General features: G+C 36.4%; 1 protein-coding gene across 1 annotated transcript; it reads right to left on the bottom strand.

Moving 5' to 3' along the window:
- Window positions 1-703: 703 nt before the first annotated feature.
- On the bottom strand, window positions 704-23,839 carry LOC124641303 (ras-responsive element-binding protein 1-like). The gene is made up of 6 exons (XM_047179353.1): window positions 23,566-23,839; window positions 17,008-17,093; window positions 4,878-7,638; window positions 4,004-4,649; window positions 3,666-3,889; window positions 704-3,557 (listed from the first exon to the last, which is right to left on the bottom strand). The coding sequence occupies exons 2-6, from the start codon at window positions 17,063-17,065 to the stop codon at window positions 3,302-3,304; spliced, it is 3,945 nt and encodes a 1,314-aa protein (XP_047035309.1). The 5' UTR covers window positions 17,066-17,093; window positions 23,566-23,839; the 3' UTR covers window positions 704-3,301.
- Window positions 23,840-25,138: the final 1,299 nt, after the last annotated feature.

Here is a 25,138-nt window from a genome sequence, read left to right on the forward strand (position 1 = left end):
TACTTTATCAAGACAAGTATTAGACTTCCCTTTCATTAATTCTACCTTATTGCGTTCTGAACACTGCTTTTGCTACGTCTTTCGATTAGTACTAGTTAACCCATAAAATGGGTATATTTACAACAGCGTTACCCCTCGTAATTCATTGGCTATCGTTCATTCTAAAACGTTGGGATGCGTTCAAAGTTTAGGTTTCATTGTTACGTTCTTGTAAACACTTAACTATTAGATTTAAAATAGAAATTCAATACAGTTTTATTATAAATACACATACCTACTTCCAACATTAATTATAAACTTCTTAACTGCTTTTATTTGAAAATGTAGAATTCTTTCAAACTATCATTTATATATATATTTTTTTGCGACTTTAGTGCCATCTAACGGGGAGTAGCCGTACGTTTTTACCATTTCTTTAGGTGCGACATCTAGTGACGACTTCAGAAACTATATTTTTTGGTAAGAGTATAGGTACCTATGCAAATTGCGCATGCTGCGAATGTAATTTGATTTTAATTTTTATTCTGGATTGTGTAAAAAATCTTTGTAAAATATTAGTTCATTTTATGTAATGACTAACGTCATACCCAGTGTTATAAAATATTTGTAACGATTACTAACGATAGCGACAATAAAACATCCCTTGTGATGAATTCATTTTTAGTCGCGACTTTTTCTAGAAAGGGATAAATAAAAGATTTTGTTTATTTTAATAATACACCATTATTTATTTGACAAAAAACCGTTTTTAAAACGACACTCGTATTGCATAAAGAAAGAGAGGCAAAGGTGAATAACATCTTAATATAATTATAATTGTATGATATTTACTCTTAAAAACATGCGTAATAATGGTAAAATTTAGTTTAACTTACTTATACGAGAGCATATTTTAAAACACACGAACACTACATTTAAAAGGCCAAGCGGTGTTGCCACAATATTCTTACACACTAATATACTTAATTACCTACCTAGTAAGTACGAGATTACTACCTATTAGCTAATTATAATTATGTAACATTATCCTTTAATGTTGTTAAAATAGCAATTCATACCTACTGGCTTATTGGATGAAGCAAATTATACAAAAAGAAAACACTAAATAAATATAATTACAAATATCAAAATCATTCGGTTTTTTTTCTAACTATAATTGACATGAAGCAGGATTCAGTTAAATTAATACATACACTTACACAATATTACTTACTTTGGTATATATTTAGTTAAATTGATATCATAATTTAAGAAAAGTCACATCTATCTTTGAAATACTTATGAATAGTTATTACGAAGTCTATATAGAGCTTTTTCATGAGTATATCAATGTCTCTTGCATTACTGATATTCGGAGACTTTAAATGCAAATGCTGTATTTATTCCGATAAACTATCACGGACATTTTTTCTATCATGAAACAACTCTAAGTAACCAATGCAATTCAAACAATTATTGCTTAAAACTGACTTCTATACGAAGTGCTCAAATAAGAGCTTATTAAAACTATATAATAATATTTATTATATTAAAACCTTACAATAGTTCCACTAACAAAATATATTTGGTATATAGTAGCGTTACAAATATACAAAGCACATTCGAACTTAGGTATATTCTAGCGTATGATTTGTCGATCCATTGAGGAGACTGTAAATCCTAAGACTACCCTAAAAGGTTCATAACCCTTAAGAAAAAAATATTGCTGCACCGATATTTTACCGATAAAATAATAATTATATTTAATAATATTAAAAAAAAGAACTCGAATAAATTTTTGAATGAAAACTAAATATTTTTTTTTCTCCAACAAAATAAGTTCTCAATCTGGTTAACGGGAGTCCACCGATCCATGGGTTAGAAACGTAATATAAACTTCTAGTGAATTTTAAATAAATTTCTAAGTACCTAAGAGATCCTAACCTTTTTCCTTAAAATGTATACTAACCTCTAGTCTTTGTCGGTAAAGAAATGCTATGAATTTGAGCAAACAAAACGTCATATAAATTAATTCACGTTTTAAGAAATTAAGGTTTTAGAAAAGTTCTAAAGATCCTACTAAATGTTTATCCTAAACCTAGATTAGCATTTAGACTGGCTTCTGCCCCTTGAGATAAAATGCTATGTACACGGTTCTTAAGTTTAAAATAGTTACTTAGTTTATCCAAAGAAAGAAAGAGCTTAGCAGTAAGATACAGAGTTGAAATATTCAAGATAATAATTATTATAGTAAAGATATTGTTATTTCAGACTGAATTAAATGTCTACAGAAGCTACACTATTTTAATTATAATTATTTAAGTAAACCATTGTAATAGATGCTTAAAACTATTCATTGGTAGTACAATTGGAGGTTTTACTTGAAATCTTAGAATAATATCTATACTGTAAGAAAATGTAAACTTGATATTTTGGTATTATAGCTTAGAATAAGAAAAAAATCGTTTTAAAAGTTGACTAGATCAATTTTGGGTTTGCGAAAATTAAGTTTTTTTGGCTGAACTTTATTACTAAAATTGGTGTTTTATAGTACATGAAAACGTATGAAAAATAGTACCCGACTAGATGGAAATGCAAAATTCATCGGCTCGTTGCTCATCGATAGATTATCATCTAAATATGTGCATTAAATATAGAGTGAAGTTGAGTCATTTAAGATCAGTGCTTTTATTGTTTTTGGATGCATACGAGGAGAATCGTATTTATTGAAAAACAATAAAAGATCACAATCTTATACTGACTCCCTGTATATGTATAGTACTAAGTAAAAATTGCCTATTCAACCTACATTATTACTAAAAAAATTAAGAGCATGAGTACCCATAAACTAAAAGCTACAATTCAAATATACAGTGTACTTTTAAGAACTGGCACTAAGAAACCTTCGTTGTTATTTACCCACATTTTTAAGCTTTAAAATAGTACAGTAAGGCATAATAGGACGGTTTATACTTTAAAAAGCTAAAGGCACCTAGTTAAACTAGCAGTATTTACACTATTGCATTGAAGTGGTTATTGCCAAAACGGCTGCACTTAATGCTTCTACTCGTTGCTAGATGGCGTTGTTACATAATATTCATTCGTTAAAAATCCTTAAGGACGAATTCTAATTTTAAAAACTAGAAAAATATTTACAACATTTTCGCGCAAACGTACAGATACGTTACGTCTAGTTGGTAGATGGCGCTTTGCCGTTTTCATTAGCTTTGGATGTTTGAATTTGAATGTTTTGCACCGGTATTTTTAGTCCCCGTGGTGCTAGAATAAGTCTAGCGGGCGTCACGAGGACTATAGCGTATTCTCATTTATTCACGCCAAGGATTTTGGCGGCTTCATCTGCGGAGGAGAGTAGCTTGTTGATGGTTTTATCGGGGATACCGAGCAGTTTACCAATGAGGTCACTGTTTTCAGGGTCATTTTCGGCCTCTGAGGAGTACTTGCGCGATGTCATGTCCAGTTTGAGCTTCTTTTCGTATGGCGCGGAGGGGGGAGAGTTATTGTTGTTCACGTTGCTGGGGATTTCGCTGCCTGAGCCGTCGTCGTCTTGGTAGCGGTATCTGTAACGAAACGATTCATTAGTAACGTATATAAAGTACATATTTGGCTTTTGGTTATAGTATTTTAGACTTTATTTGCGTTCTTATTTGGCAAGATTCATTACTTACCCATTAGTGACGGTATCTTCGAGCGGCGTGTTCGGCGGTGAAGCCTCTTCATCATCCGTGATCTCTTCCCTGTGCTTCTTGCGATGTCGTAGCATGCTGTGCTTCAACGTGAACCGACGTCGGCACAGGTCACATGCGAACGGCCTCTCGCCTGAATGAGTTCTCATGTGGCGTCGAAGATCCTCTGCTGACCAGAACCGACGGATACAGAATGCGCAGACCACCTAGAACAAAAAAATAATAGGATGTTATAGACTGTGTCTTGGTGTATACTTGAATATATAAAAAAAGTTTTTAGGTAATAAGCGATAGGGTACTGTGTTGTAATTAATAATTACCTTTCTATTAGCATGGTCAGGAAACTTCCCCCTTTCATCATCGTCAGCGCTTTCACTTCGGTCACTAGCGGCATCCAAGGCTCCCTTGCTGACCAGCTGCTCATACTCGGCAGTATGTCCCGTCGCCAGATGAGATAGGGCACCACTTCTATCGCCGAAAGACGCTTCACATAAATGGCATTTGAAGACAAGACCACCTTCATTTGTTTCTTCAATGATTTCAGGGTTTGGGGAGCTTGGTTGAGAATCCACTCCATGTCTCGAAGACATGTGCTTTTTCAACGTGTCTAGTGAGGAAAAGGTACTGGTGGGACAAGAAACGCACTTGAAGGGTCTTTCGGGCACCGCTCTGGTGTCGTTTACTGGTTGTGGTGGGGACACTGTTTCTGGGATCGGTTCGGCAAGTATTGCTCGAGCTGAACCTCCATGCTTCCTCAGCAGGTGGCGATCGCAGTTTGATTTGGTGGTGAAGAGAAGCGTGCAGTGTGGGCACTTGAATGGCTTCTGGCCTGTGTGCGTGAGGACATGGCGCCGAAGGGACGATGACCACGGGAACTTGCGGTGGCAGTAGGGACACGACACCCGGTTAGGTGCGAGGCTGTATGCAGATTTCTTTTTCGGTGGCAGCGCCGTGTCTGTTTCCGATCTAAAAATAATGAACGCATGCTTTAGTAAAGTTTTGTCATATTATGAAAGCGTGAGAAGAAATTTGAAAATAATTTTTAAGCTTTTCTACAATTCAGGAAAACTATTTATTTAATATTTATAGTAAGTGTACATAATATGTATTATAATGTTAAGTATATGTTCCATTTGGAAATTGTAGATATTACTAAAATTGATTGCAAACTCAAAAAAAGGTAAGTAAACTTACTTATTTTCATCGCTCCCGGAGTTGTTTCCCTCGCTTGTGGAGGCGACTAAGCCCTCCTCATCTTCCTCCTCGTCACTGCGAGTAGGCACCACAGGTACTGGTAAAGGTTCTTGAGTCGGCGAAACCGAATTAGTTCCAGACTCGGTCTTTTCATTGGTAATAGGAACAGGCTTGTTAATCAAGTTCCCAGCGATTTTAAGATCGAAATCTTTAGTCATTTCTTGTTGGCACGTAGCCATGAGGATTTCAGCGGCCGCTCGACGCGCCGCAGTGTGATCTTCCGCTTTGTTTTCCGTCTCAGGTTCCTCGTCTATTACTAAGGTATCTTCTTCATCCTCCTCGTTGTCAGCTACTTCATCAGAATCTCTTCGTACAGGCGAATGTTCGGATTGTTGTAAAGGCCTTTCAAGATGGCGGGCTAGTAAGGCGAACTTCATGCGGTCAGTCAGTGAGTCAGGTGTCGGGTATGGCGGCGGCGCCCTCGGAGCCGGTCTCCTGACGCTCCAGTGTTGCGGGTGTTGCTGCTTCACATGACGTTCCATGTTGGACCGCAGAGTAAATCGCGCGGAACATTGAGAGCATGAAAAAGGTCTTTCAGTTCTGTACCTTCTTTGTTTCTGCTTGGGCATTAAAACTCCATTCTTTATAACCATCTTCACTGAGTCCGTTTGAGGGACGAGAGTGTTATTCATTTGTGGGCGTGGAGATTCAGAGTGTGGTGATGGTACTGGTGACACTGATGGCGGGGGCTTCTGTTCATCTTCCTCGGGCTCAAGTTTCGGTTGGCTTTCTGGATCATTAGGAACGAGTCTGCCACCAGACATGCTTAGGCCTCGAATGATTTCTTTTTGAATGTGATCTTTTATTTCGGCAAGTTCCCGAGAATCAGTTGGGTGATGAAAAAACGAAGGTTGAAGTAAGTATGGGGCGATAGGAAAGGAAGGTGGTAGAGGTAAACCAGGAATTCCAGGAACAGCACCAGCGTAGAGCTGTGATAACTGGCTGGCATAGTAAGCGGGATCGATTTTAGGAAGTGAGTTTTCAAAAAGTCTTTGTGAAGCTAAGAGGAGTCTAGTCTTCTCAAATGCTGTTGCGGCTACGCTTGCAGGGTCGGGCTCGAAAGAAGGACGTGGTGTAGATTTCGGCTCCTCAGCATCAGCGTCACGTTTCTTCTTACTGAGATCAAGAACATCACAGCTATTATTGTCACTCGTGCTCAAGTCTACTGGAGCTTCTTCATCGTATGAATCGTGTGAAATATCATTCTGTTTGTACGAGATTTCTGGTGGCCTAAACTCGGGAGGTATTTGGGTTAACTGACCGATTCCCTTTACTTTAATACGAGGAGCGGGCTGTTCTGAGTCTCTTGGAATTGGTAAAGGTAAAGGCGATTCTGGTAATGGCAGTGGTAACGGTTTAGTCGTTAAGTTAGTGACTGGATGTCTGTCAGTAATGAAACTTGGGGTAAAGTGTGTCAGAGGCGTATCGCGTCCAGTACTTTCATTTCGCCTATCAATATCAGGAGTGTGGAAGGCGAGTGATCTCTTCACTTCATCTCTTGCGAGTTTTGAGTTCACCTCGTCATTATTGGGGTCTTCAGAAGGATGGTAAATGATTGATCGTTTCACATCTTCTCTTGTAACTTTAGCGTGTCTGTTTCTCAAGTGACGCTCACAGTTAGCTTTGGTTGTAAAAGCATAGTTACAGACGGCGCATTCGTACGGCCTGTCTCCGTTATGTGTGCGCATGTGACGTACTAACGCTGCTTTGTCTAAAGAGGCATGAGGACACATGTTGCATTGATAAGGTCCTGGGCCCGTGCCACTCAAGTGCACTCTGTTATGTCCCTTCAAAGCTCTTAGGTTGGGGAACTTAGCGGGGCACAGCCTGCAAGGGAACTCTCCGCGTAACTTCATTCGCCTGAACTCTGCCGCGAAATTGTCTTGGGTTTCCTCTTGATCTCTATCCTTGGTGATGGTATCAGGAGGGGTTAGAACTGAGCTTTCTAAAGCCACTCTTGTGCCAGTAAGCCTTTCTAATAGGCCGCCAGCTGACGTGACACTTAATATCGATTGAATATCTGCCAAATCGCGAGCGGCATCGATGTGCCTGATGCCGTTGGTGAGATGGCCATCATCGAACTTAGGCGTGAATCTTTCCATTGGTGGGGTTAACGTGCCAGGTATACCAAAAGACCTGTTCTTTAGATCTAATTTGGCGAAGAAGTCTTCCCTCGTGCGGTCTCTTTCAGGGGTAGGAATCCGGGTAGCGGAAGCGCATGACTTCCTGTGCATCTCCAACGCTTGTCCACACGGGAAGTCTCTGCAGCACATGTCGCATCTGTAACGCTGTTCCGTCACTGACACGTGCGGGTTCCTCTCACAGACTCCTCTGGCAATTTCGGGGAACTTTTTGCTGGAGAAATCAACGAATGTTAGGTCGTCAAAGCCAGTCTTGGTTTCGTCACTGTGCGCCGTGAATCGGTGGATGTCGAAAGCGTTGACCGAGTCAAATCGCTGCCGGCACTTGGGGCACTCGAATCTTGCGGTTCTCTTGTCCATGGGGATGGGTGAGGGTGAGGTGGAGGCGGCTCGTTTGCGCGCTCTGCGTAGGTCTTCCTCCTCGCTCCTGTCAGATCGGTTGTCACTGTCGATGCTCGTCGTCCTAGTGACGCGAAGCTCTTGCTTTTCAATTTGAACGCCGTCCATTTCGTCGTCGGCCTCGATTTTAGCTTCACTGATGACCTCCTCTGTTTTGATTTCTGTAACAAAAGAATACATGTTACAATTGATTACGGATTGTATGTTTGAATAACCCGGGTCGCTTTCTTACAATTCCAAGAAAAGTCGACAATAGATGAGTCAGGCAATTCATTTGTGCGAGGTCGCTATATTACAATTATAACAACCAGATATTATTATCATCGGTAGAATCTATTCTACAATTTGATAATAGATTTTTAATGAATTAACTGTAACAATAATATATTTGTTTGTTGCTACTCGATAACAGATGGCGTTGAGTGTTGCTGCGGTATTCTATGCGCAAATGAGTGCGATCTTCTCGACCTAATATTAAAGTATAGCTTGCTTTGCCAAAATTAAAAGAACATCATGGAACAAAACTGAAACCCTAAAAGCTTTGCTAACTCTTCAAATTGAAAACGACTATAATTCCAAGACAATACGAAGCAAAATCGAACGGCAGTATTCATCCCTGATATTCTCAAACCACAACAAAGTTCTCGACGGATGATTCACACTATCTTTTGTTTTAAAACGAACTGGAGCTTTGATGGAAAAGGCGCCCTAGTTGGTATGAAATAGAGTGTATTTTCGTTGATAGCGGTGGAGTGAGCCATGTTGAGGCTATAGGGCACAAAAATCAATAAGACTGACACCTAGTGGACTATAGATAGGAGTGTGTTGGCAAGCGACTGAGTCACGTAAACGCTATCAGATCGTTGTTTTGTGAAAAGTAGCGATTGTGAGATACTTTAGGAGCGTGCTATGAATAAATACATATATTTGATGGGTAATTCCATAAGCTTCACGCTCTGTTATGGTATTCACAATGTCATGGGAGCAACCGAAAACTGAATCTGTAGCTGCATTACTAAAATACACTGAATTATTAACAAACCAATCGGAAGGAATGAAATGATGAAATTCATATGGTAGATAGTATTAAAACTGTTAAAAATAACTTGAAGATTGAGATTGGTGAAAGTAGCGGCAGATTTTTTTTTGGGTTAGTTATGGGGTCCCAAAATAGTACCTTGATCCCTCAAGGTACTATGTCTCATGTGGTACCTACTCCAAACAGTAAATACATTTAACTAGCTTAATAATCTACTTATCTCTTTAAATAGATAGGTACTTTATATATCGAGCGTAAATTCAATAACACCCATATCTTTTGTTTCAGTCACACTCCGATTTCCAAGAAAGATACAATGATTATAATAAGGCAATCAGACGCTTTGTGAAATACTAGCATTTGTAGAATACTTTAATGATCGTGTCTGGAATAATTCCTTACTATATTTAACTGATGAAACACAGATTTCATTTAAATTAGATCTCACATTAAAGGCGATGTTCTATTTTCTAAATCTGTAAACGGAAAATTTAAGTTACCTATCAAGTTTGATAAAAATTGGCACGTACCTATCTGTCAATTTATCTATAGTATTAATTTAGTGATGGAGTTTATTTTCAAGGTTTTGATTAATCAGTTGTAAGCATTAATCATATTTAATTCACATACACGCCAATACACAGATTTTCTTGAGGTAGGTTAGTCATGTCGTTCTCTACTTTGTTTAATTTAAAACATTTTCCATAATTTTCTTATTATATTTTGATCTACTCAATATCATAGTCTACTCACAATCTTGTAATGCGTTTAGATTAAACTGTCCTTCGAACAAATCTTGATATAAATGATTTAAACAACACTTTTAATATTAACTTTTTACTGGCAACACCAAACAAAAATAATCACAACATTTTTTTTTGAGCATAAGAACTCTTCAATGAATGATTGGTCAAAATAATAATGAGGTAACAACAGGACATGGTAGGTACCATAGTTTCCGAACAGGACAATGTATATTACTCATTTGCACGTCACTAACCTACATACGAGATTAGTAATCAATGCTAAATATTATATTACCAATTATGGCGTTGTATTATGTAATTAAATTTGTTGTTATTTACCGCGTTTTGTTTAGGAAAGGAACATTTAATTTGGAGCGTGTATCATCCGTCAGTATCTGAATAAATTTTCCTGTGTAAATATTAATGAAATTTTTTATTTATCAATTTGGTTAATGTTTTACCTTCTATGAATACATAAGAACATTCTTCAAAATTAGTAAATAATATGATCTTAAATACATTTTAGATGACCAATGAGCACAATTGACGGATATACTAAGGTTGTTTTTATAAAATTGGATACCTACCCGAGTTTAGTGCAAATTCACCTAAAATGAAATGTCGTCGTATGACGCGATACTTACTTTTAGATAAACACATCCGTTAAGACTCAAATTACAACAGAATTATAGCTGATTATGTGATATACGACTGTTTTTCAAGTATTGAGAAATTATTTGAATACTTATTGCATGTTCCGGGTTCACTTGCATCCCGAAGGAAGTTTATAGGATATATAAATGTATGTTTAACTGTTCTTTATTTCATTTTTAGTCGTTGATACCTACCTAATTCAACCACTTTTCCGTAAAAGCGTTATCGAAAACCAATTCACCCACTACCCAGCATTACACAACGCTTTTTCGAAATTGACATCCGTAAGAGCGATTTTCGTTTGCAAATTTTCCCGTGTAATTTGGGGGTGGGAGATTTACCCCTAACCTCCCCGGTCTACGCCCCGAGATTACCTACCCCCTAGAGACGACTGCCCCGACTGGGAGGGGAAAGAGGGCGTTTTGGCTTTATCAATCAAATATGTATCTCCTAAAAGGGGAGAGAAGACGGAATTTTCATAATTTGTATTTACTTTTACTGCCTAAAGAACGCTTTTAGTCAACAATATAAGAAGACTAATCGTTGCCAGTAATTTCTTTATCCAAAGATTTGATATGAAATTCATGTAAAGGTATAAAACTTGCCAGTTTGTCCATGGAAGGCAATGTCTAATACTCTAATAATACTATAAAACTTACTCGAAGTTACAATTTTCCTGACTGGTTCCACATAACTTTAATTGCAAGCAATATGAACAAAAGAGTGAGCAAGAATTATAGTTCGGCCATTCAGAGAATGCGTTCCTGACACGTCGCGATTGAACTGACGACGTAATAACATTCATTGATTATTGATATAATAATGTTGTTTTAATGCTCCTCAATTGTTAAAACGGTAAACAACCAGCAAAAATATTTTTATCGTAACTGCAACGCCATTGCAAAGTTACGTCGTCAGTTCAATCGCGACGTGTCAGGAACGCATTCTCTGAATGGCCGAACTATAATGAATGAAACTAATCACCCAAGTATGTTTTATTATTCCAATCAAGCCGAATGTACTAACTAAACATTCGAATCAAAAGCTATACAGCCTTATTTTGCAAATCGTTTTTCTTAATAACTCACTTACGAAGCTTTTGAAGAAAATCTGACAAAGCAAAAGTATCGTGTATTTCTTAGCAATGTTCCACGCAATCTCGCCTGTAACACGATGCGTGCGCATCTGGCCGCAATGACACCGCACTGTAACGATTGCTTTACGATCCTTTCAGATGTTGCTACATTCCTGAACATCGTTCGTGACTTTGATATCACTTTCTAATACATAAAATGTTTGTTGTAAATCTGATGGTCGTGTCTTAATAATTATTTGATTCGGAGTTTAAATAATGATAAGGTAATTTTGGATTAATTTTCTAGAACTTCAAATAAAAATATCTAGTTATGTATTTTGATATGATTTTAGAATTAATGACATAAAATCTACCATTTTTTGTTTACCGGTATGTGGTGCTTATCCAAAAAGGTACGTACCTAGGTCAAAAAATATACAAGCACCAATTAAAAGGAACCATTGACATTGTACCACAACGGTGTGAATACAGTCATATTTTACGCAACATGTACGAGGAAAATAAAAGTGAAGTTTTAGTCGCAATGTCGAAATTGAAAACGTATTTATTCTCGGAAACGCTCTGAAATGCGCTAAATACACGCTTTTGACAGCACGCGTTCATCGAACCAATGAAATTAATGATTTATTGCGACTTAAATGAAATAAATTGTTTTTTTTTTTTTTCAGAACGAGTGATGTAAGAATATTTTAGTCACTTGTGGTTGGGGAGTTGTGTTATTGAGTTATTAATGTGGGAAAATTTGGATGATCATGCAACCCCTTCTTAATTTAATTTGTTGTTTTTAAGAATAAACGAACTCCATTCATTATGTTTTCAAATGAAATATTAGTATTACTCACGAGTGGAAATTTAATGTTAGGCATTAATTAATTTTCCGCCATTTAATCATACACTCATCTCATACTGGATATATTGTCGTCTACTAGCTTTGTACGTAGAAAGAGACAATATCGAATACCGGATAAGTAGCCGATACCTATAAACTGATACCAACACGACTTACACGTGCAAGGGTCATCAAAATAGTACAATTGCGGAATAAACACCATCCGAATTCAACGTACAGTCGAGTTCAATAACTTCATATACGGAGAAAAGGTGTGACATAGAAGCGTTGGCGCACCGTGACTTCCTCCTTCCCGCTTATTCGGAATTTAAATCGACCTATCGCCATCCCGAAGTGTCCCGAAGTCAGCCGATGTTGCACGACAATAACTCTTATTGTCTGCATAATAAGATGGTGTGCTTGTAACGGTGGGCGGCGCATATTATAAGCTGTTTGATTGATATGTCGGGGACGTCGCACAGTACCGCTGCTTTCTTCAACACTCCAATGAGCCTCAACGGTACTGAATTACACCATGTAGTATCTCCAAGCCGTCACTTATGGTGTCGCCATAGGCAATTACCTGACCATACGGGTCTGCTTTCGCAACTGTTGTTCTGCTGGGAAATCGGTGTATTTTGCACGGTATTGTGGTCTAGTTAAGTTTTCCTGGCTGTAAAGTTAAGTTTGTCTGTGACAACTGAGACGGCTATTGTCTAGAAATTGATAATGTGGTGCGCGGACGTTCATTTTGTTAGTTGGACTCGTTTCGGATCTCGGGGGAAACTTAATTATGGGTTTATGCAATTTGTAACATTTTTTGGTTGGAATACTTTCTATTTGGTCAAAATTGCCATTGCTAATAAGCGGTGTCTCTTAAACATCCATCTTGCTAACTACAGTCAAACTAGATGGCATATGGAAGCCACGGCGGCCTCAGCAATAACATGTTTATATAGAGTCTAATATATTTTAAGGAGCTGTCAGTAACCTTATTGACCAACTAGACGCCAACCATCAAATATTCCACGTTCAAAAATGCCTTAAAAAGTAATAAAATCAACGAAACATTTTTTATACCTCATCATCACTCTATGGTCGTACTGTTTATGGTTTTAAGATGGCGTCCTGATTAATGCAAGTCAGGATCGTGCCTTCCGCAGTAACGGTGCAGTTATGATGCCACGCTACCGTCTGACTTCAATATTTTATGGGACGTTATTTATATTGGTTACTGGGCCGTTTCGCGACTATAGGGCTAGGCTAGAAGTCTGGGAAACCTAGTACTTGATCGCTCGAAGACAGGCTCAAGTTAGGGTCCTTTAAACCGCACGACAGGCCACTCATTTACCAAAATTGAAAAAACCCTTGAATTGATGCATTGCTTTCGGCTTCTAGGTGTCAAGCATGACCATAGAGTTGAGGGCAAAGATTGAAGTCTCTTCATTAAATCATTATCTGTCAGTAGAAATGGCTTCATTCATTATTATACTGAATTAGAGTACATAAAGTCTCCACAATGAAATCGTCGTGTCTTTGTTTTCATTTTAGAGGAAGTAGCGATTTAATTACTTAACCTTGTTATTAGAAGGCGAAGTATCATATTCATCATTTAAGTGTTTATTAATATCTAGTGTTCCAGCTAACGTGTGTTTTTCAAAGAAAATAGACATCATTTGGCGTACTTTGTTGGAATTTATGAATGAAATATGTTGATGTTAACAGAAGTCGTGTCGTGTTGCGGTTTCTTGTTACATATTGTCTATGTCGGTCGTATTTTGACATTTTGTTGAAGATTAAGACGCGATCCAATTATCGTGGTAATGAATATCGGTGCGCTTCTGTTTTGAGGTAACAATGAAATTAGAGCAAATAGGATTAGGTTCGAGAAAATGCAAGAAGACATTAGGTAATAGTTTTAGGAGAATATGGAGTGTTATGATATATCTCTATTACGTGACAAAAATCGGGGTTTTCCTCCGACGTCATGTAAAGCTTTGTGTACACTCAGGACAGAACTATTCCTTTCTTTCCAAGTACTTAATCTGAACAGCACTTAAGACAATAAACAGCCAACAAACATCGCATTGTACCAGCAACTACTTCAACGACTAAAACGAAATCTCGATACGAAATCGATCAATCGCTCGCCCAAAAATGGTTTCCACTCGATCGCTCGCTTTCTCCGAACGGAAAAGCGTCCCAATTAGGCGCATACGCAAGTCGCGGAGGGTGGAGGGGGGAAGTAGAGATGTGAATAATTGAATGTTAATTCCTTTAGGGCCCGAGAGATGGCAGGAGCAGCGACCCGAGGTTCGTGAGCTGATTATCAAGTGGTAGCCACATATTTCTTGTGGAGTGCTTCGACACAGCAAAAGCGAAGGTTTAGGATGACTTGATATATGGTACAGTCGTGTAGTTAGTGAGAACATCGTTTTAAGGGAACAATTTAAAATAAGATTTTTATTTTAAAAAGCGATGCTCATAATATTTTATTGGAAAAAAAGGCATATTTAATTTCATTAGTGTAACCATTTCTTCGAATTGTCTAGGATAGTTTTTTCGGGATACTTTTCAATTAAAAATAAATAAATGAAAAACTTAGGTATTGTCAGTAAATAGTGTGACGTGAATACATAAACGCGCACTATTGGTGTTGTGTTCATTTGTGTTATGTTGTACCTCATAAAATAGTAATTTATTTCAATCAAGTACAACAGATTTACGTACACGTGTAAGTTTATTTGACTTAATTAACACTAAACACAGATGCAGTGACGTCATTTTTTCATTTATTTGTATATTAATAATATAATCTATCGGGTACAAAAATAAAGAAGGATCCATCTGTTTCACAACTGACATTTACTGTCAAACCCGTTAAAAAAGTAGATCATAGTCTATGGTCAGAGAAAGTATAGTAAAGTCTATGGCTTTCGTAATAAACTTAGCTATAGTAATTAGTATAAGTGTAAATGTGTACTATTCTAGAACAATGCTTTATTATTTTTCATTCAGTAGATCTTTTAGTATTGGGGCGCTCGCTGGAGCTCAGCTTAATTTATCTGCCAATGACTTCTATCAATACCTTATTGGTATCTTAATTGGCTATAGGCCAGATTGTCTCTTATATAGACGTGAGATATTGTTATCTATTGTAGTCGGGGATTTTTATAAATATTTACTGCGTAGATTTGGCTTATAAAAAAAGATCTTCGAAAGTTATTTTTGAATTTGAAAATGAGAAAGACAAAATTGTAACAGTCCTTTTTAGGTTCGTCATTATTTGCGGTTTGTAACAAACAGCAATTAGGACCGGAAGACGACGCAAATGGGTTATCTGATAAAGTACTGTTACAGCTGCGCCTTCGACAGACATCCTAATCGGTCAGGGGATATTGAGAACGCTAAGAATTTTTGTGTGACATTTGATGTAGATCCTTTGCTTTAAGTAATGATTTATGAAGCTGAGAATGAGAGAATGATGAAGAAGCTTCTTTTGTTTGGGGTCATGAGCTAGAAGATTTTCGCAATAGAATATTTTTAAACACCCGAAGCCTTGTAGCCAGTTCAAACCCTGATCGTCTTTTGTCATTTCGATCTTTCCATAGTTTCTTTTATCAAGTACTTCTATCAAGAATCCGTAAAGCTGAATGATATATCATGTTCTAGTTAAATTGATTCACATTTCCTTTTAAGATGATTGTCGCTATTACGGAAAAAGGAAGTAGATTACTAAATCTAATCTAAACATGTTTGTAAGTTCCTAATCTGCTGCGTGAGCATGTTTGACTGAATCATATGGAGCTTTGTTAAAATATTTGCCTTTGAAAAGGGGTTTTTTGGTGTTCTACTTTCTTTATCTCTCTTTTGAAGCTATTTTTAGGTAACGAGCCAAAATATTCTAAAGTTAGTCAGGATGGTGACAGATCAAAATTATCTTGATTTGAAATGATGGTAAAGAAAGCTTGGCATATAAGAATTCCAAGCTCCATTTCCAGATATGAGTAAACCTATTGGTTTAAGGTACCGTTGTCTGTATGAATGGCCTTAAGATGTCTGTTGACACAAGTGTCAGACACAAAAGGATGAGGATCTCTCTCGAGATTGCCGCTTCGGCTGAGCAAACCGAATTCCGTGTCCGATTGTCTTAATGAGTCTCTAATGAGATATTTTGTGTCATGTTTGGTTTACGAAACTTCGCCTTGGTTTTGTTAAATCTTGCTGTTTGAACAGAGGGTCTGGAGGGCTTTATTGTACCGCAATTGTAGAAGAATTTTAAGGTCAGGTAGATTTTGATAGATCTGTTATAAACATTTTAGTAAGAGGTTTGAATATCTTTTTAAAAATAAGCAGCATTATTTCTTCTAAAGATTATTGCGTTTCGAACAGAATTTTCTAGTAGGTACACATTGACGTGTCCTCTAAGTGCCGTAAATGTTATTTGAAATAACAATAGTAGATACACATACACACCTGTGATGGCACGCCGCAGATAACACGAATATATACTCCGTTTAATTACTTCTATTTGAAGTATCAATAAAACAGACAATAAAGTTTGCTTGCTAACTATTTCACATAACTAAACGAAGAATCCGGGCGATATGTCGCTCAATACCGGATGCCAATAAATATTATCAGCTGTTCTATACTGTTGTCATAAAACGAGGGTAGTCGTATAAATGCTCGGGTGTCGGGTGCCGCGCGTGCGCACCATTAGTCGTCAGGTTGCTGTCATTGAGTGCATAGCATCTTGTTGCACCGGAGATGCGATCAATGGCCAGTCTTCATCTTTAATGGATGTTCAGATCCGAGTCGGTAACGCAACGATAGAATGTTGTTTTGATGTTAGGAGTTACATGAGTATTAGTACCATTCTTGTTAAAATACAGCTTAATTAATGACAGCTTTAAAACTGATGTGTTTTATTCTGGAAAGATTGCACCCTTACGCGTTTAACACAAGGAAACGATACCTACATTTTTTTAAGATTTGTAATGGGACGAGCATTAGTTAAGTTGCAGTGTGGACACTATAGTTTCTACAACTCCGACTGTCTCTACCGAACACTCTATCACTTTAATCAAGTTATACTTTAACAACTGTATATGACTCTGTTACATGACTATTACTACTAGTTTGGCTTGATATTCTTGTACTTACGTTGCGTGGAAGGCGGCTCAGCCGCGGGAGGCGCGGGCGCAGTGGCAGCACCCTGCATGGCCCGCGACGGTCGACCGCGCCTACGCCTGTTAAAATAAAGAAATAAGATTATAGCATTGGTTTGATATATTCATACTTGATTATTTGTATATGAAAAGCGCGCATCGTCGCAGCGAAGTAGGTACGAAATCTTAAAGGAACTTAGGAGTCTCTTATTTCAATCCCAAATATGATATACCTCTATCGGTTAGTTAGACTATCTAAAAACTTTTGCCAGTATTTAAATTAGGAACAGTAGCTTGTACAAATTATACAATGTATCTTAAAATGCAATATGCAAAACTGATGATTTTCATAGCGTTTATCATCGATAATAAATCGAGTAGTTAAATAAAAATTGTATTTAAAAATCGGTATCATTTTCAGGACTGTTCCGTTAAAGACAAAATGATGGTAACCCTAGCTCAAAGCAGGTGTGAAGTCGAATAAAATAAAAGTAATTGAACGCCTTTCGGAGTTAGGTTCAATTTAACTTTTATGTTCTTAACACTGTAGTACCCGTATGTATTACAGTTTAATTATACGCTTTGAACATTTTTATCAATGCTCGTGTGGTCTTTTGGTTATTTTTCTTTTCAAAAATACTTCTTATAAGTATCGTCGTAGGGATTTATGTAACTAAAGCCTTAATATATCCTTATAATAGTAATACTTTACCACTACTATTCATCTCCATAGATCAAACTATCAGACGACCAAAAGTTTGCAGTATACGATGGGTGGGTCTTAAATGCTCTTAGAAGAGCAGGAAAACGAAACGTATTCAAACAAAAAACTATTAACTGCAGGTTCCTATAACATGATTTATATGGAGCTTATGTCAAAATGCAATCTCTGATCACTAAACATCACAGATCAGTTATAGAAATCCACCTTAAGTAAATAATTGAAAAACTTAAGTGCAAAATATCGACAGAACTGGCTTGGAAGTGACAAAGAATTGAGTCATTCGCTATCGTGTCGGCTTCCTGCGGCACTTGACGCTAATCATCGATCGACGAGAAATGAGGGTACCTAATCTATGTACACCTATCTGTTGTAGGGCCCCCACCTTTTATTGAAAGGCTGAGACTTTACTTTTTTTTATTTTGTTTAGATTTTTTTTATTTTCTTTTTTTTTGATATAGAAAAGTAATTGATAAATCAATTGGAAAGTTTTTTAAACACATTATCTCGTGATTACAGACAGATGATAATCGTGTTCACTTTGAGTTCACTTTTAATACTGAAGAATAATCTTCATGAAGTGAAATCATTCGGAAAATCCCTAATGATAACGATAGATACATTAGTTCTTTTATGTTAAAGTATGTCAATGTCAAATATTAATGTGTTTATTGTACAAGCTTGGAGAAAATTGTGAAATCAGTAATTTATTTTATTTCCATTGCCTTTTTTTTGTCTCACTGCTGGACTAGGCCTCTTCTAAAACAGAGAAGGAATGAGCGTTAATCACTACGCTTGCTCAATGCGGGTTGGTGATTTCAGACTTTATAGTCCAAGTTTCTTCGAGACGTTTTCCTTCACCTTTACTCAGTAGTGTCCAAGATATTCTTAGAAAGTACATGATATACTAAGATAGTACTTAAAAACTTAGAAAAGCTGCTTTGGATATTGTAATTATTATTGGTATTGCTTTGTTGGTAATTGTAGTCGCATTATGCAGCTGGTTTGTAGTGCATTGCGCCTGCAGGTCTCGCCATTTATTATAATCCACACAATGTATGCTAATAACCCAATCGGCTGGCTTGCTACTTAGCTATTGCGTAGTCTGCTATGAAGTGGTTTTAAAAATACATAAATGTTATTGTGTTATGATGACTGATAAGGATAAACTTAACGAAAAAATTAAAGATGGCTCCAAAATAACCCACGATGGTCTAAATTATGAAAATGGATGTCATTTTTTAGTGTCTTAGAAACCCATAACGAGCTTTTAATATCAAACAAATAATTTTCAACGTTTTGTATGATCCACAATGACAGCTTTACATGCAATTTGTTTTTATTTCTAAGGGACATAACAAAATAAGTTTTTTTTTTTTTTTTTTAATATATTTCTGCGTACTTATTTTACTTTTTCCAAAATCCATACATCGATGAAATGATTTTCTCAGTTACAATCCAGTCCCACAATGCTCCCTAACATCATAGTCACCCTACTCCGTCAGTATTGCCTGCGCACGCGCGTCTGACCTATTATAGTCCAGACAATGCGAGCTAATAACCGCCACTGGTATGCGCCGTGTTATGTACCACCGACGGTACCTGTCTGATGTTACTTAATGTACCAGTAGTTCAGAACTGGATTTTGTACTTTTTAAGAAGTATTTAGGTAGGCTGGCAGGAGTTCTTGTAACGTCCAAAGTAGAGCTGGCATGTTCTAAGAAAAAAAAGCTCAGAAAATAAAATGTAGGATTTAAATGTGATATCTGGAACTTCTTTAAAGAATCATGAAGTCTTTGGAAGGTACTAACAGGCCTTTAAAAGGTGCTAAGCTGACGAAGTTTTAAGCTTTAAGGATTTGTGTTGATGGTTTCTAGATATCTGGCCCCGAAATACCCAAACGATACTTTTTTGGTCTTAGTACTTAAAAGTATTTGCTGTCGCCTCAGCTGTCGCAGCATGATGTTTGTTTCAGTTTTGAATCTTTTGCTCCAAAACATAGGACCAGACTTTCTTATAATTTGGTACAGCTTTCTTAAAATAAAATCGAGTCGCTTACATAAATAGTTGTAAATTTTTAATCAGCGTTTTAATCATTCTCAGACTTACAAGTACATCTCAGAATTTCCACGCGAAACTTAGCATCCTTCAAGTCTGTCTCAGCTTTCGTGAAATACGCAAAATGCATTGAAACCGACTCTCTTCGGCGCCTTTGATGGATTACAGTTTACACGGAATCGTAATACAATATTTATTACTTATCTTGATTAGCGGTGCGCTTTGAACGTGGGATTGCGGTTATCTACATATAAGGAGTTTTGCTGTCATCAATTTGATTTAAGTTTTGAAGGATAGAGTTGGGATTTCTATAACCTATCCGTTGACTGCGATAAGAGATTGAATTTTGACGTTTGCTCCATATTTTTCCTTTAAATCGCTAATAATCTACTACACGATAGACAGGTTATAGGAATCCGCTGTTAGTCTCCTAATCGGTATTAAGAGTAGGTATGGTTATTTTTTAATTTATTACTTTATAATTAAAGTTGATATAATAATTATTTAGATGCGGAAGTAAAGTTCTTAATGAGAATAATTAAAAACAGCTAACTTTAGGATTCCAATTAGCATAGCCTAATGGCGGCCTAATTTCCAATAATAAGTTATAACTTATAAGACAGCTTAATTACATCCGAACTTAATTACCTACCATTCATTTCCTGCTGTAAGTTTTTGATATTTGAAAACTTTTGATTTTAGAATGACTAAGTAACAAAACAAATAGGTTATAAAAAAATGCTTTTTATCTCCAAAGCGCTGTAAAACATTGACGTTTGCTATTTCGTCGGTTATTCTGCAAAAATTGCACACATTTCTAACAAAAACATTTTTATTACAATTTCGCGCATTTTCCCTACAAATAACGACATTCAATAGTTAACCATAAAGCAGTAATAAACTAATATACCTAGACTGTTATCACGATCAACAAGGATTTCTTCATTATCAGTTAGAAGACGTGATCCGATGGCCGACCATAATCTTTAACTATTGTTAGCTAATTATTACATGTATTTTTGTTAAGTACATCGAGTATTACATCGGAAAGGTGATTTGTATCACGTGTGGGTGCTTATGTAATAGAGATGTGCTGTTTTTAGAATATTTTGTAAGGTTTCTTGCTGGTATTTCGTGAGCTCCTACTATTTCATGTGCTCCTGGTCTCAAAGTATTGCAGAAAAAAGTTCGTATGTTAGAATTATTTGGTAAAAATAAGTTTGTCGATTTTCATAGGTACTTTGTGTATCTGTCAGTCTAAGTAAGTGAATAATATGAAATAGTACCAAGAAATGAGCTCCTAAGATTCGGTGTGAAATAGCTTGGCGTATCTAACTACCTTATTGCGAAGTTAGAGTAGTCTTATCATTGAGACATTGGTTTTAAGACAGTTAGGTATATCTTTAGACAATTAAAATAACGAGCTTTTAAAAGTGCCTCCTCCTTCTCCGTATAAGTCCTCTGGGGACAAATGTGGCAAAGAAATATATTTTTTTTATCTCGTGCTTCTAAGGTCTAGATAAAATAAACCTTCTAAGAACACTATAATGTAGAAATAAGCGACAATCACCAGATAAAGTGAGCATCTGTCAGGTTCACACTATCAGTTGGTCCGTGATTCAAACATCTTGATGTTAAGAGGCTGGTTGACGCAATCTTGCTATTACTGCAGATGACGATAAACACTTGTTTGATAGTGATTGTAAGGTACTGCATATGATTGCGATTTGAAGATAGAATCTGCGATTAATCGTGTTGCGTCATCAATAATTCTGCGGTTAGAATCCTTTTGAGTAAACCTATTAAGTAGATCTAAATCCAATTTAGCAGTTTTATTTTCTAATAATTAATGCGATTCTCATTTCCAATGAGAATTATAAGGTAACATACCTACAATATCTTGTGCTTATTCAATAATCCAGCTTTTTTATATTCAGAACTGATCAATTACTTGAAACGCCAATATTTTTACCACATCTCAGAATCTTATTAGAAAGATTGATTTGTAAATTTGTTAACTGTAGCTAAAAAAACTTCAATATTGTGCAGTTTCTATACAAAAGAATGAAGAGCAAATCATTGCTATCAGCTACACTTGAGATACAAGCCATTATGAGATAATGGACGACAAATGTCTCAATCTCAATGGGAGATGAGCAAAAGACTTTATCTAGCAATTACTTATCTGAACAGTATCTAACATGAGACGCACTTGAATCATTGTTTCACAACAAGATAATAGATCTCTTTTGTAATGGCTGACATTGATGATGACATTTCGAGTGATTTTAACATTTGTATATGAAGATTTTCTATAAGAATTTACCTATAGATGTTGCTCCATAATTTGTACTTTTTCCAAAAATGCTACAGAAATAGATTTTGCTAGAATAATCAGCGCAAGATAAGATGATTGAACGCAATAAGTATCTAGGTATTAAAAATAATTAATCATCGACTTCATCAGAAGTTCTTAAGAAAACAACAAAATACTTATTCATTTCAGCCTTAATCTGCTCAGATATGATGAAAGATAATGATTTATCAATTAGATATTATTTATGACATCCTGTGATCGAACTTTAGTAAATAGTGCGATTGCCCAATTGCCTGAAAATCATTCATATTGCGCGTGGGAGATTGTTTTTTCTCTATTGGTATAGAAACTTTTTGGTTGCGTCTTGCCGTCGCTTTTGACGCAGCGTGATCCAAACTTTTTGCAGAATATCGCTTCTTCATTTGACGTTTATTTTTTTCTTTATTTAAAACTTTAAACTTGACCATAAAGATTTGCGTGAATGTAAAAAAGTTGAAAGCTAAGATTACCCAAAGTTCTAGTTGGAATTTTATGTTAAGTATGAAAAACAATATGATTTACCTATAAATATATTTTTTAAAGTTAAGTTTGTACGTTTCCATAACACACATTTTTTTACACAAATTATAACCGGCATTTAGTACCTAAATAAAAACGGAATTAGCACTTGCACAAAAAAATACGGTTTTGCATAATAATCTTATGAAGTTTTAGATAAGAATAATAAACTTAATCACCGTGAGGCAACAATTATTGAGCTTCACTTGAGATCACCCGACGGCGAAAGTGTACATTTTTAACTCCACATAGGTACCTAGGTAACGAGAACAATTGATACTTTTTGGTAGGTACAATTTTGTCTATTGGTATTGTCCGTTTGAACACAGACAGGTATTTTTTTTTAATTCGCTCTTATAAGATTATTTTATTGATAGGTGTAGGTAGACACTAGGTAATTTTTGCTCTTATCTTAATCGGATTAAAATCTGTTAGAACGTGTTTTTTTAGAAAACGTTGCACTTGTAAGTTTGATTATTATAATGCAATACGATTTTTGTCACAATAAATAAAATGAATAACCACACATTTTCGTAAACAAAAATTTTAAGCTATACCTAATCACTGACATAAAAAAGGGATACACAATTTTTATTTTGACACACGAATTATTAGCCAAAAAAATATTTTCGGCAAATTCGAAATTGGAACGTTTTGTTCGACGCACAAAAACACCGAGCTTTGAAAATAGAAGGAACGATATTCTGCAATAGTATTGAACGCACAAGTCACCTCTAAGGGCTCAAGGGTCAACAGACGACAAAACATTCGACTGTCGCGTATCGCACTGAGCCCACTCGATATTAATTTTATTTACTAGAGGCACCTACCTAAAACACAGGGCGACGCCCGCCGTCACAAACGATAATTTGCATCGTAATCTAATCGAAATAACTTACCCAATGGTGGATAATTTTTGCGATATCAGCCGAAGCCCGAAATAAAACAAAATAATAGTCCAACAGCACACGAAACAGCGTCCAGTCTCTCACAAAACACCTTAATTATTTTTGAGCACAGATTTACAGTCTTGGATTATTTTTTATTTACGATCACTTGAAAATTTGTAAGGCACTATATTGAAGTAATTCGCGCATCGAACGTGTGTCGCATCTCGCGCGGGAACGACAACCTCGCGCGGCGAGATGTCGTCTCCTTGTGATTGTGATGAGAGTACGCACTGTCGCTCTGCTCTCGGGGGAGCAGAAGATGGCCGCCGATTGGTCGAGAGCGGCGGCCGGGCGCGCGGGGAGAAGGAGAGAGCGCATCTCGCGCGGGCTGCGAACGAGCGAGACAGCTAGCGTCATTCGTTTCGTCGGCCGGGCGAGATTGTGAGCGCGGGTTCAGGTGGATCACCGGCGAGAGCGCGCAATGATAATAATGTGGAGATGCCGCACCGAGTGGTTCCGTCATATCGAATCTTTGTTTAGCTTTATCTGTGCGATTAGAACAATGACGGCACATCGATGTTATTTGTCTACGTACTTAAACGTTCATGGCCTTACTACAAAAACTTTAACAACTGCTTTACACTTGTCTAAAAAAAATGTGTCTCCAAAATGAACCTTATGTCAACGTCATAATTTGACATTTTTTTAGACAAGTCTTAAACTGACGTTAAAAAGTTTTTGTGGTAAGACGGTTAATATTTATTAAATTATTACTCTAAAAAAACAATTATAAAAATGTTTGCGTCACCAACAAAGAATTTCCGAAATATTTGTCTTGTTCTGCAAATATAAATGACAATGTATAATAAAGATAAGGGTATCGAATCAATCACCTCATGAAACTAGTTTATCATAATTGGTTCACGTAGGTACCTGTTGTCTTTAAAAATATATTTTAATTGATATCTATCTGTTTAAAGAATAACAAATAGGTAGCTCGCATGAGGATAAAGTTATATCTGTCGTTCCTTATTACCAGTATCTATCTTTGAGGGGAAAAAATAAAAAACCGTCTGAAGATAAAGATTTTAGCCTTTTCATTTAATTTTATTGCCTCCATTATCCGATAATTTGGTTTGGAAGTGGACAGACAAATGCCTATTAATATTCCAAAGAAAGTTTGAACGCAATCTGGCTATCGGTAAAAATCATGTCAGATTAACACCCTCGTACCTACCAGATTATCGAATAGATTTGTATTGGATATCCTTGATGTAATCTGGACTCATTGCAAACGATCTTCAGCTTATAAGACAGACGATTAATTGCGGATTTCAATAAGCGATCTATCTGCTTCTTTGTGATTGTTTTCGAAATTAGCTTTATATGAATTATGTTAATTTTTAATTTCTAATCGAATAGCAATATTAATGGATTGGTTATTGAAATCCGGAGTTTCCTAGAAGTAGGTATGTGATTTAGATGAATTCGATAAAACTAATAACTACGTGTACAACGTCAGGTTAACAAATAGATAATTAAGACATAGAATCAAATCAGTACCTAATGAGCTAAGCTAATT

The sequence above is a fragment of the Helicoverpa zea genome, chromosome 22 (genome assembly GCF_022581195.2).
Source record: "Helicoverpa zea isolate HzStark_Cry1AcR chromosome 22, ilHelZeax1.1, whole genome shotgun sequence".
Taxonomy (NCBI): Eukaryota; Metazoa; Arthropoda; class Insecta; order Lepidoptera; family Noctuidae; genus Helicoverpa; species Helicoverpa zea.